Source organism: Setaria italica, chromosome IX (genome assembly GCF_000263155.2).
Source record: "Setaria italica strain Yugu1 chromosome IX, Setaria_italica_v2.0, whole genome shotgun sequence".
Lineage (NCBI taxonomy): Eukaryota > Viridiplantae > Streptophyta > Magnoliopsida > Poales > Poaceae > Setaria > Setaria italica.
The window spans coordinates 27,792,977-27,806,079 of NC_028458.1; the positions used below are offsets into that span (position 1 = coordinate 27,792,977).

Below are 13,103 nucleotides of genomic sequence, written 5' to 3' on the forward strand. Positions count from 1 at the left end.
CGCTGGGGAGCGCGGCGAGGATCCAACGAACGCCCGCCTGGGAGGGACCCTGTCAGGGCAAGCGCACCTTGGGTTGCCCTAGGCTCGGCAGGTCAGCTAGGACGCCTCCTCATGCCATGAAGACAAGAGAAGAACAACACATGGGCTGGAAAGTAGAGTAAAGAGGAAGAAAGGTAAAAAGATAAAAGATAAATTTGATAGATTCGATAGGAACTCTCAATCGGCCGTGACCCTTTATATTTACAGGGAGGAGAGATCTGGCTCCTAATGAAGTTGAAACACTAACAAATCTCGTGTCAAAATACGACTCCTACTCGAACTTTACAGAACCAGAACCAAACCGGTTTTATATGAATTTTGATCTACTCGATTAGAGCTATGTAACAGTGAAGTCCAATTTGCATTTGAAGAACTTTGACCAAACCGATCTGAGCCGGTTGGAAGATCGGTTCAGATACATTCGTGCAAATCTGCCAATTGACCATCAACACTATCCAACTTTGCCGTTAAGAAAATCAATCATTAAGTGCAATCGGTGCGCAGCTGTTCTCTGTCTCTCGAGAAATTTCAAGCCTGTCTCTGGGTCTCGTCCTCTCGGGCACACTCCATAGTCCGGATCGCATGGACTGGTCAACCCTCCCCGCCGATCTGGTCCGCCTCGTCGCCGGCCACCTTCACGACCCGCTCGACTTCCTCCACCTCCGCGCGGTCTGCCGCTCCTGGCGCTCCGCCGCTGCATCCACGCCCCCTCCCCCCTTCCTCCCCTGGCTCCTCGCCCGCCCGACCGCCCACCCCACCTCCTCCCTTTCCTTCTTTTCCCTCGCCTCCGGCGCCGCCCGTTCCGTCCCCGCCCCCTCGTCCTCCCACCGCCTCCTCGGCCCCACCCGCTCTCACCTCCTCTTCTCCGACACCTCCCACCGCCTCCTCCTCCTCAACCCCCTCACCGGCGCTCGGCTCCCCCTCCCCGACTCCCCTTTCCCCACCTCCAGCCCCGTCATCCAGGGCTACCACATTCCCACCGCCGCCGATGGCGACTCTCCGGCTCCGGTGGTGCTGTACAGCGCCAGGAAGCTTTTCTTCCACTTCGATTTCATGGCTGGGGGTGAACCGACAACGAAGCCTGTGGATAGGGATGGTTGGACGGAGGTGCCGGTGCAGGACCTCGTCGCCGAGAACATGTACCACGACGGGAAGCTATTCGTGTGCGACGACCGCGGCCAAGTCACTATCTTCGACGCGTCCACGCTGGCCGTGGTCGGCGCCGTGCCGCCGCCGCCGCCACCTGCAGCGCCTCCGCGCAGGGACGCCTTCAAGTGCACGGCCTTGGTGCCGTCCGGGCATGAGTTGCTGTGCGTGATCCGGTACTTCGCCAGGGACGGGCATGGAGAGTTGCTGGAGGATTGCGGCGCTGGGTTGGAGGTGTACCGTCTGGAGATGGAGATTGAGAAAGAGGACCAGTTGCCACAGTGGCGGTGGATTCGGCTGAGGAGCATTGGTGATAGGATGTTGTTTATTGGGCTGTTCCAGGGGTTCTCGTTCAGCACAGCCGATTTCCCTGGGTTTAAGGGGGATTGCATCTATTTCTTCAAGATGGAGAGGGTCAAGAGGTCTTGCATCTACAGGTTTAGCATGGAGGATGGCCGCACCGAGGAGCTGCCTGGCCCATGGATGCATGCTTGCACTTGGTTTGTGCCGAGCTTGTCTTAGCACTTTCTATGGATGAACGAGGTAAGCTTTCATTACCTGTACAATGTGCTTGAAGGCTGATCCTTGTTTGCTTGAGTAAGGAATAAATGTTAATCTTCAATGCAATGTTGTGAAACCATTGCCCATGCATGCTGCTGTGTGCTGGCACACATACAATTGTTTGGTGAAGCAGAGATGGTTAAAAAAATGTGTTGAGTGATAGGCGAATGTGAATCAAAAGATCGAATAGCCTGTTGATTGGTTGTGTACATTTCAAATAAGATATGGACAGTTTCTCTGGGGTTTTAGTTCATCCAGTACTGTAATAAAATAAACCTACTAAAGTCTGGCACGTAAGTTGTAAGGTTTTGTAAGGCTTCAGCCTTATACAATTTTTTTCTACTTTAATGAAATGATAAACAGTGTTTTTGTTTACTTGAGAAATATGCCTTTAATTACTTTTGTTCTTGCTTAATATTGCTGCAATATTATCGAGCTATGGCAAGTCCTTCAATTTTCTTTACTGGGTGTGCAAGGAATTGTCACTCATTAGATGTTCCTATACTCTTCCTGCTGACATATCATATGAGAATTTGTCGTTACTTAGCTGTTGGTTATTTAGTGTCGTTAGAAAATATTCTTTTTTTCCTTAGTGCTAATAGAAACTACTATCCTTTAGTGCTTTAGAAAATACTACCATTTTGATAAAATATCCCATTAATATCATGTTGAGTTAACCCAGAATTATGATGTGACATTAGTTGAATTTAAGATTTATAAATAATGCATAATTTTTTTTCTGTATGAACCCTGTTGCTTCATGCTAGGTTTGTGCAAGTAGAATCACAAATCCTGTTGCTTCTTATCTTGTAATCAGTTAAAGACATGAAGTTATCTTGTGACATGTATTGTATCACTTGTTATTAAACAATGCCATTTTTTTATCTTAAATTGTGTAAGCTTGCTGCAATGATATGACCTGATGTAATATTCAGTTCATGATTCCCACTTAAAGAAGACTATTATTATGTGGCTATTCAAACTGTTTCCATCGAGCTTTCATGACCCAAATTCTGATGTTTTCTTGGTAGATTTAACACTGTTTTCTTTTTTTTGTTAGCCTGAAAATAGATGCACTTCCGAAAGATTTATTTTAGACCCTACTAGTATTTACGTGTTTATTGATTTTCATTGTTATTGTGAAGTGATCTAAACAAAGGTGAATTTTCAGACCTCTTCCAAGCACAGGGAATTTTCATTTATACCAACATTTGAGGGGGCACTTTTCATCAATGCCACCAGGCTAATCAATGACATGTGGGGTCTGGCTCTACATGTCATTGAGACAGCCTTGTGGTATAGATGAAAGTCACCTCAAGTGGTGGTAAAGATGAAAATTTTCCTTAAGAATTTTCAACGAGGCTATCGATTTTTTGTCCCATCTATGTTTTGTAGGAAGGAATCCTTGTTTTCTTCTGTCCCTTTTTTTGGACAGCTAAAGGGAACATTTTATGGTTCCCCTGAAGTGTTTAGCAAGGCTTAGAAATCCTTGAATAGTTGCTAGATTTGGCACCCTAAAACACAAATAAAAGCTGGATAGCAAATAGTTATTCTTGGCCTGGCCCTCCTGCAGTTTTGCCTGGGTTATCCTTCTGTGGAGATTCTGACAGATCTGCAATATTATATTGCACTAGTCAGAATGTCATCAGTCCAAGGTTTGTACAGCTCCTATTGAGCTATCTAATTCATTGTTCATCATCCAAGAAAACCATAGAACGACATATTAGGAGTACAAAATCGTGGAAGAGAAATACGGAAACAGTTGATGCAATTATATGAAGGCTGGAGCTGGCATTTGCAGCACGAGAAGTGGAGGGATGTAGATTGGATGAATATCAATATTGATAGAATCTTTATTGAACAGTCATGGCACAGAAGTCGTTGGATTTGTGGCCCATGGTGAAAAGGAAGGTGAGATATTTCCTATACGGAGCTTTTCTTGATCCTCCCCAACAGAAGTTAAAGCATTGACCTATGAGGAGGGTATCTATTTGGTGGTTCCGCATGTACGTACCGCATTGTTTTTGAGAACTGCAGCAGGTTGGAGCATGATTTCGAGCTGACAAGCTTACATGATACGTCCATCATGGAGATCACCTTGGAGGTTGGAGCACCAAGGAACTGTCGCAGACCTGCCAGAAGGTTAAGGTTCTGCTTTCAAGGTGAGATAATAGCAAAATAGGTACTACATGAGCTCCTAGTGCTATCTGCTTCAGTAAATTCCTTGTGGTACTACTGACCATGAGCTAGTTGATGAGGATTTTTCCCGCAAAATATTTCATGGTCATGATTTTCACATTAACATATATCATTCCCTGTTATCACTAAGCATCCACAGGAAAATCATGCAGAGCAATCACAAAATAGAATTTATCCTGCTTAGTGGCAAACAAAAAAGAAGCTAACATTCATACATGATTTTAACTTTTTCTAGAACTGAAGAAAGCATAAAAAGAATCATTTTGTCAATTTCAGGACATATACTGTGAAAATGCCCTGAAAGTTGCAGATAATGTTTGGAAGATTTCATAAACTCAGTTTAGAATTACAAGATATAGGTGCCATGCCAAATCTTAAGATCAAACTCAAATCAGGTTTTTGAGGTATGAAGTACAAAGAAAACATATACGTTGTCTTGCTTTTCAGCTAATATCTGTTATTTATGTGTCTAAAAAATGCAATTGAGACTTTAGATAGACGTGGTGTTAACATTAGATAGATTAACAGATCTAGTCAATGTCTTGATAAGTGTAATTGAACTTAGACAAGGTAACACGAATAAGAGGGAATTACAATCAATCTATCTCTACTATAAAAAAAGTAAAGAGGACACAAAAATGCAGTCCGTCGTTAGGTCGTCGGACGATGTCCCTCGCTTCGGATATTTTGAGCCGTCCGCTTCCACTACCCTCCGCGCGGAGCCGTTCATCTGGAAATTCCGTGAGTTGCGGCGCACGCGCTTCCTCCTCCGTCCGTTTCCCTCCGCACGGATCCATCCGCCGCCGCCACAACTCTCCCTCAGTCGCCCATCGGCATCCCGCCCCTCCCTTTCCTCGCCTCCGCGCCGCCAGAAGCCGCAGCCGGCGTAGCCACTCCCTCCGTCGCCCGTCGCCATCCACCGTCCCTCCCTTTCCTCACCTCCGCGCCGCTAGAAGCCGCGGCCCCATCCTGAGTCGCCGCATCACCGGCATCGTCGCAAGCGACTCCACCCCTCCCTGAGTCGCGGATCCATCCGCCGCCGCCACAACTCTCCCTTAGTCGCCCATCGCCATCCCGCCCCTCCCTTTCCTCGCCTCCGTGCCGCCAGAAGCCGCTGCTGCCGCCAACACTTCCTCCGTCGCCCGTCGCCATCCTGCCGTTGCCATCCACCGCCGCCCTCCCTTTCCTCGCCTCCGCGCCGCCAGAAGCCGCAGCCAGCGTAGCCACTCCCTCCGTCGCCCGTCGCCATCCACCGCCCCTCCCTTTCCTCACCTCCGTGCCGCTAGAAGTCGCGGCCCCATCCTGAGTCGCCGCATCGCCGCAAGCGACTCCGCCCCTCCCTGAGTCGCCGGCCGGATCTCCGCAGCACGCCAAAGGCCTTTTATACTTCTTCAGTTCGTCGGGTCTGATCACGGTACTTATTAGTTTCTTTGATTGTCGTGCATCTGAACTTTGTGTGACGTTCATGTTTTGTTTGCAGCAACTCCCAGTTGCCGCCCGCACGTCGTCTCCCTGTCGCCGCATGTCCTGGTAAATCCTGTAGGCCAATCAAGGTGAGGCCATTCTCCTCTTCCATCCAGAACATGTGAATTCATTTGCCTTGTGTTCAAATGCAGAGGTTGTACACATATATTAGATGAGAGCCGCTTGATGACTCCGGTTAGCAGATCTTTTGGGCACCAGTTTGGGTATGAGTAATTCCTTTTCTCACATCGAGAATGTTTCATTTGATCATATCATTTTGTAGTTTAACTTCACTAATATCAATACAATAGCTGGTTGCTCATCAGCCCTAAAGCACACGCTGCATTAAACGCTTGCAGACAAGGTGCTCACACAAGAGTTTTTTCGATTTTAATCAATAATTTTGTGTTATTAATTTCGATTCTGCCTTGCCTTCCTGTCAAGAAAAGGCTTCATGATCATTTGAGTTACAACTACAAGTCATTTTTTTTTTGCTACTTTCAAAGGAGCAACTGATATAAATTGATGGTTTTATTATCCTTTAATAGGTACTGATTTGTCATGTGCAGGCTTCAGAAGAGCAACTGTTTTTGGTACAAGCTAGGAGCGTGAGGGGAAATTCAGCCTGTTCTTGATCATCTCATGTAAGAAGTTTGATTCTTGCTTTACATAAATGAGTAGCCGGACCTTACAAGACTGAATATCCTTTCACTGTCAGCACTGCTCTTTGTTTGATCCCACTTGTCTTGGTCTGACAATCGATTTTGTATTGCCTACTTAGTGCTTAGTGTGTAAATCAATTGCCACTGTTGATGTGTGTAGATATAGTTCAGAAACCAAAAATTCTGAAAATGCAGCTGCTATGGTCCAATTCTGAGTATACGCCCGACCCTTGGTCCCGGGGTCGGATGCGCCCGACCCCTTGAGGGTGGAACTCCACCTCGCCCGACCCCGAGTGAAGCTCCGCGTCGCCCGACCCTGAGTCCTGGGGTCGGGAGTGTCCGACCCCTAAGCGGAACGTTGGAGTAGTTCGAGGCTATTTTTCAAAAAACCCCCTGACATTTCGTGATATCAACCCGTAGTCCAATTCTGAGTATACGCCCAACCCTTGGTCCCGGGGTCGGATGCGCCCAATCCCTTGAGGGTGGAACTCCGCCTCGCCCGACCCTTGGTCCCGGGGTCGGATGCGTCCGACCCCTTGAGGGTGGAACTCCGCCTCGGCCGACCCCTTGGTCCCGGTGTCGGATGCGCCCGACCTTGGTCCCGGGGTCGGATGCGCCCGACCCCTTGAGGGTGGAACTCCGCCTCGCCCGACCCCGAGTGAAGCTCCGCCTCGCCCGACCCCGAGTCCTGGGGTCGGGAGTGTCCGACCCCTGAGCGGAACGTTGGAGTAGTCCGAGGCAAAGTTAAATCCGACGCGTAGTCGAACTCGAACTGGTGTATCTTGATGCAACTACAGTAAATAGTTACTAAAGTGTATCTTGATATAACATACACTTTAAAGAGTAATTATAGGTTTGGATTGATCTTCATCTGCATTTATTCTTACTTATAGCTGAGTGAACCATGGATCTTCATTTGTTAGATATGACATATTATCAGTTAATCAATAATTCCCCTTCTTAGTGTATGTTATATGGACTTCTCGATCGTGAAAACAATTGCAAATTTTGTGGCAGAAGAGTGAAAGGGTATTTTGCCTCTTCTGAAGTTTGTGCAGGGACTATCGTTTTGATGGAATCATCCGGGTCAATGCGGGATAGGAAACCTTTTACAGATCTCACCAACACAACAATCCAAGGTGAGGATACATTTGGACATTTGGTTCGTGATGTACTATTGTTACTCATTGTGTCATTCCAATATGATGAAGGTACGCAAACCCCACATCATGTAGATCCTAAGGAACGTGATAGAGAGCGCAAGAAATTCCTAGTTGCAACAATGTCTGATGAGAAGAGGATCGAATATAACCGTACAATCCGTGAGAGGCGTATGAGGAGAAAAACTGAACAGGGTGCCATTCAGCACATTCCAAACCATCATCAAGGTACTATTGTGTTCTTTGATTATCTCCACTCTTGCATCCTTATTTGTCATGATAAAATATTGACACTCTGAAGTTTACGTAGATGACACTGTACACATGGAGGCAGATGAAAACGATGGCTGGCTCCATAGGGGAGATTTGGGAGAAAATAAATACAAACTTTATGTGGGGACAACTGAATCAGGTGCGCCTGCACACTTTTGTTGTTTTGGAAAACATGAATGTTTTAGAAGGTGCTTTATTTTTATGATCTTTTAAAGATGGAGATGTTGGTTTAATCAATGATGAGGCTCCATGTGGTGAGATGGAAGATTTATGTGATCAGAGTTGTATCAGCCCTCTGTGTGAAGGAGGTAACCTGTGCTTAATAATCATATGATATGGCTATGATTTCAGGAATTTCTAACTCTAAAACGAATATCAAATGTTGTATCCAATATACTAAAATGTGGGTGTGTACCTACCCGCCTCTGTGTTCTCTCATGGTTAGTTGTATGTTGCTATGTCTAGAGCTACAGCTAGAACGAATATCAAAATCCTCGCCCTCCCACCTAACGCAGAGGCAGACGAGGAACATACTAAAAGGAAGGAAAAGAAAAAAGCTTCTAAGAAAGTGAACGGCCAGGGTAATCAAAATAACAATGAACAAAAAGGTACATCAGTGAAGAAGAAAAGGGTACCAATTGTAGATGGCACGTATACGAAGAATATTGTATACAAGGAGGTTCTAACACCATAGGCGAGGTAATATAATGATTATTTGTGCGTGTCTTACATTTTTCATTTATTTTTTTAAAATACTAAACTCATCAATTCCATGTTTCTTGCTCTTGCTAGGTATTTAGGTTGAAGTGATTGCTTAATGTTGTCACATGATGTAACTGTATGGGAAATTTCACGTATACTGAAAAACTGGATTACATCACATGACTATACATGACGTTTGGGACGTTTGGGACATGCTAATTAGTTCAATATTTATGTTTCGTCAAACATTTTTCTGTTTCCTGTGCACATCGAAAAAGTGAGTAGATATGCTTTGTTGTACGTTCCTTTGTATTCGTACTTATTCCACATAATTATTGTCCTGCTGAATCCAATCTTATATGATATACTTATTTTATATTTATAGATGTTTTATATTTTTATTATCCCATTGAATCCAATATCTTGCTAAAAATTTTGTTGCCCGTAGCAACGCACGGGCATGATCCTAGTTAACTTAAAAGATTAGAACATAGCAAACAAGGACCTCTTGTCTACCGCTTACAAGTTAATTAAGCTAATAAAAACCTAATCAATATCGTGACCTGTGACCGTGTAATTGAATTTAGACAAGGTAACACGGTGAGAGGACATTAACTTCGACCCATTAACTCAACTAGATAAGCACGTAGCAGCAAGGTCTCGTACGCGTCCCTATTGGTTCAATGACGTCATCATGCTTCTGTGAGATACGAATAAGATCCGATCGAAGCATTGGCTCTCAACAGTAACGTGATGATGTTAGAGGCCTGACGATTAGCAATACGAGGGGCCAGGTAAAGATCTATTGGACCTAGCATATGTAAAGCAGTAAAAGCATGTAAGATCTAACCAGTCGATACGATATGATAACAGTGAATGTTTAAACAAGGCAAGGGAGCCGATGAGGACTACCTAACCAAATTTAAGCCGTTTGATAACTGTGAGCGTTTGATTAAACTAAAAGATCGATATGATACAACTTAATAAAATCAAACAACTCGATAACTGTGAGTAACCGTTGAAGACAAGCAGAATATTAGACAAAGCCTAGAAAGTTCTACATGCAATCTAAGATAACTCGATAATTAGCCTGGTGAGGACATCAACACCAACGATATATCCATGTCGGTACTAGTAACAATTTCTAGTCCTATTACTCACGCCCGTGCTCGTCAACTTAATCATCATGTGAGTTCATTCTTGAGTTCAAGTGCATCATGTTTAGACCATGGAGATACGTGCACTCTTGTTTTGGTTAGGAACCAGGGAGAAGACTAAAAGGGAAAAGGATTCGCGCAGGTTGTATTTGGACCACAGAACAACACCAACTTGTGACGGTCACCATGGTCGCATATGGACTCGGATTGGGGCGTTTAAGTACTTCATGGAATCCTTATGAAGTCTATTTTCATATGGATCCGGACTCAAGTCCATATCTGTTCTAAGGCGGCCGCAATGATCGAATTACTACCGAGAGGTTTTTCTATCGAAACGTGCTGCGTCGCCTTATTTTGGCCCAATGAGCCGTGTATCAAGTTGGGTCCATTAGGGACGCGTTCTAGGGTTGGAGCACGATTTCAACACCCTTGTGGTCGTCCTCACACCTTCATATACCCCTTAGCCATCACCAAGAACAGTTGAGTTTTGTTTAGATTAAGTTTAGCTTTTGCTACTTGCTTGTAAGCGCGCGTGCTGGATCAGCCGTCCGTCTTCTTGTCTTCAAAACTCCACCGTAATTGAGATTGAGTTTGAAACCTTCATCTACATCTATTAATTCAGTACTTGTTATACTTGTTCTTGCTAGTTCTTCGATTGCTTGCAGGACGAGTGCCCTACTGGCTGGGTGACGCGCTCCACAAGATCGTGACAGCCATTGGAGGTGGTGTATCGGTTGCTAAGGCGCATTACAAAATCAATATGTTGTTGATGCTGATTTTAAAGATGTGTTGCTGCATTGTAAGATGGGAAAGGATGGAACAAATTCATCGTTAGTGATGTGTTTGTGTTTAGAGCTAACAAGCTATGCATTCCAGCTAGCTCTATTCGTTTGTTGTTGTTGCAGAAAGTGCATGAAGGTGGCTTGATGGAGCATTTTGGAGCTAAAAAAATGGAGGATATACTTCTTGGTCATTTCTTTTGGTCAAAGATGAGAAGAGATGTGGAAATATTTGTTTCTTGTTGCACAACATGTCAAAAGGTTAAGTCACGGTTAAATCCACATGGTTTGTATTTGCCTCTACCTATTCCTAGTGCTCCTTGGGAAGATATTTCTATAAATTTTGTGTTGAGATTGCCAAGGACTAGGAATGGACATGATAGTGTGTTTGTAGTTGTTGTTAGATTTTCTAAGATGACACATTTCATACCATGTCATAAAACTGATGATACTACTCATATTGCTGATTTGTTCTTTTGAGAAGTTCATTTGCATGGTGTGTCCAACACAATTGTTTCTTATCGTAATGCTAAATTTCTTTGTCACTTTTGGAAGACTTTATGGGTAAAATTGGGAACTAAGCTTTTGTTTTCTACTACATGTCATCCCCAAGCTGATGGTCAAATTGAAGTTGTAAATAGAACTTTATCTACTATGTTAAGGGCTGTTTTAAAGAACCTTAAGATGTGGGAAGATTATTGCCTCATATTGAATTTGCTTATAATCGTTCGCTGCATTCTACTATAAAGATGTGCTCATTTCAGATTGTTTATGGTTTCTTGCCTCGTGCTCCTATTGATTTGATGCCTTTGCCATCTTCTGAAAAACTAAATTTTAATGCTACTAAGCGTGCTGAATTGATATTAAAACTGCATGAAACAACTAAACAAAACATAGAGCGTCTGAATGCTAAATATAAGTTTGCTGGTGATAAAGGTAGAAAGGAACTAATTTTTGAACCTGGAGATTTAGTTTGGTTGCACTTGAGAAAGGATAGGTTTCCTGAATTGAGAAAATAATTGATGCCTAGGGCTGATGGACCATTTAAAGTGTTAGAGAAAATTAATGATAATGCATATAAGCTAGATTTGCCTACAGATTTTGGGGTTAGTCCCACATTTAACATTGTAGATTTGAAGCCATATTTGGAAGAAGAACTTGAGTCGAGGACAACTCAAATGCAAGAAGGGGAGGATGATGAGGATCTCAACACCAACGATACATCCATGCTGACACAAGTACCAATTTCTTATCCTATTACTCGCGTCCGTGCTCATCAACTTAATCATCAGGTGAGTTCATATCCATCATATTTAGATCATGGAGACACATGCACTCTTGTTTTGGTTAGGAACTAGGGAGAAGACTGAAAGGAAAAAGGATTCGCGCAGGCTTGATTTGGACTGCAGAACAACACCAACTTGTGACGGTTACTACGGTCGCATACGGACTCGGATTGGAGTGTTCAAATACTTCATGGAATCCTTATGAAGTCTATTTTCATATAGATCCAGATTCAAGTCCATATCTGTTCTAAGGTGGCCGCAATGATCGAATTACTACCGAGAGGTTTTTCTATCCAAAGGTGTTGTGTGGTCTTATTTTGGCCCAATGGACCGTGTATCAAGTTGGGTCCATTAGGGACGCGTCCTAGGGTTGGAGCACGACCCCATCATCCTAGTGGTCATCTTCACAAGTTAATATAACCCTTAGCCTCCACCAAGAACAGTTGGGTTTTGTTTAGATTAAGTTTAGCTTTTGTTACTTGCTTGTAAGCGCGCATGCTGGATCAGCCGCTCATCTTCTTGTCTTCGGAACCCCACCATAATTGAGATTGAGTTTGAAACCTTCATTTACATCTAGTAATTTAGTATTTGTTATACTTGTTCTTGCTAGTTCTTCGATTGCTTGCAGGCTGAGTGCCCTTGTGGTCGGGTAACGCGGCCTACAAGATCGCGGCAACCATTGGAGGTGGTCTATCGGTTGCTAAGGCGCAGCATCCTTGGAAGGCTATAGTCGGGCTGTGAACGTTGTCTCCATCCACCAATCGAAGTATTCCACACCCTCTCATCGAAAGATCGGGAATCAACCCTAACGGGTTCCTATCATAGCCACACAACAATATCAGAATATGAGACTTAACTTAGAACGTTCTGATAGAGGTCGTAATGACCGGGTGACGGTACTTACAAGCTCATCTGAGATCAAAGCCGATGCAGCCGTGCGCACAGGAAGGAACTCGTCGAAACTACTCAACTCCTACTCCTATGGTTTTGGCGGCGTAGCGCCGAAAGGTTGTGTTTGATTGATTGAGGATTATTCTTACAAGGCTCACGTGTTTATATTTATACTCTAGAGCGAGCTAAAACCCTAGTCGAATACGATATGAACTATTACAGCTATTTCTGAAAACTACTAAAAATAAGTCTCCATGCTTTTCCTTATTTGGTGGAGTCGATTTTGCTTCGAACTGGGCCCCACCTAGTTTTCCATCAGCTTCTGGAATCGTGGTCAGGAACAGTTAGTCTTGATCCACGTGGCTTCATTGGCAATGTGTTTCTCTCTCCTTCATCGGCTGTGAGAACCTTATCCTCAGTGGTTGACCCTGGTAAAAAAACCGGTGTCAACACATGGCAACACCAAGTAGGAAAAAGTAGTATGACACTCCATATTACTTGCCCTACACAAGTTTAGATACATCTTCTACTACAAGTCTGCCACCAAAATTGCTTGTGTACTTGTGTTGACAAATGTTTGTTCTTGATGTTTTTGTTAGTTTGCTGTATAGTAGATAAGCACTCCAGCACCAAAATTTCTTATATTTATGTTACCAATATTCATTTAATATAGGCAAATTGCTGTTGACCGACTCTATTATGTACTAAACAGAAGCATCAAAAGCATTAAAGCATTTGTCTTTTCAGAAGACTTGAGCCAAACTTTTAAATTCCAAAAGTGTGC

At 43.9% G+C, this 13,103-nt stretch overlaps 1 protein-coding gene across 12 annotated transcripts; it reads left to right on the forward strand.

Moving 5' to 3' along the window:
• Positions 1-541: 541 nt before the first annotated feature.
• LOC101772416 (putative F-box protein At3g25750) lies at positions 542-8,559 on the forward strand. 12 transcript variants are annotated; one of them, XM_022823397.1, is made up of 10 exons: positions 542-3,908; positions 5,426-5,475; positions 5,562-5,633; positions 5,979-6,053; positions 7,121-7,210; positions 7,283-7,459; positions 7,542-7,643; positions 7,720-7,812; positions 7,970-8,203; positions 8,297-8,559. In XM_022823397.1, the coding sequence occupies exon 1, from the start codon at positions 622-624 to the stop codon at positions 1,705-1,707; it is 1,086 nt and encodes a 361-aa protein (XP_022679132.1). In that variant the 5' UTR covers positions 542-621; the 3' UTR covers positions 1,708-3,908; positions 5,426-5,475; positions 5,562-5,633; positions 5,979-6,053; positions 7,121-7,210; positions 7,283-7,459; positions 7,542-7,643; positions 7,720-7,812; positions 7,970-8,203; positions 8,297-8,559. The 12 variants fall into 12 exon arrangements, 11 of the variants coding, with proteins under 11 accessions (XP_022679132.1, XP_022679133.1, XP_012704184.1 ...); XM_022823398.1 differs by having other exon boundaries at positions 8,020-8,203; XM_012848730.2 differs by having other exon boundaries at positions 7,542-7,812.
• The last annotated feature ends 4,544 nt before the right edge of the window (positions 8,560-13,103 follow it).

What these genes read in the sequence shown, in the direction of transcription:
- LOC101772416 (XM_012848730.2), top strand. Translation starts at nt 622, where the DNA reads ATGGACTGGTCAACCCTCCCCGCCGATCTGGTCCGCCTCGTCGCCGGC.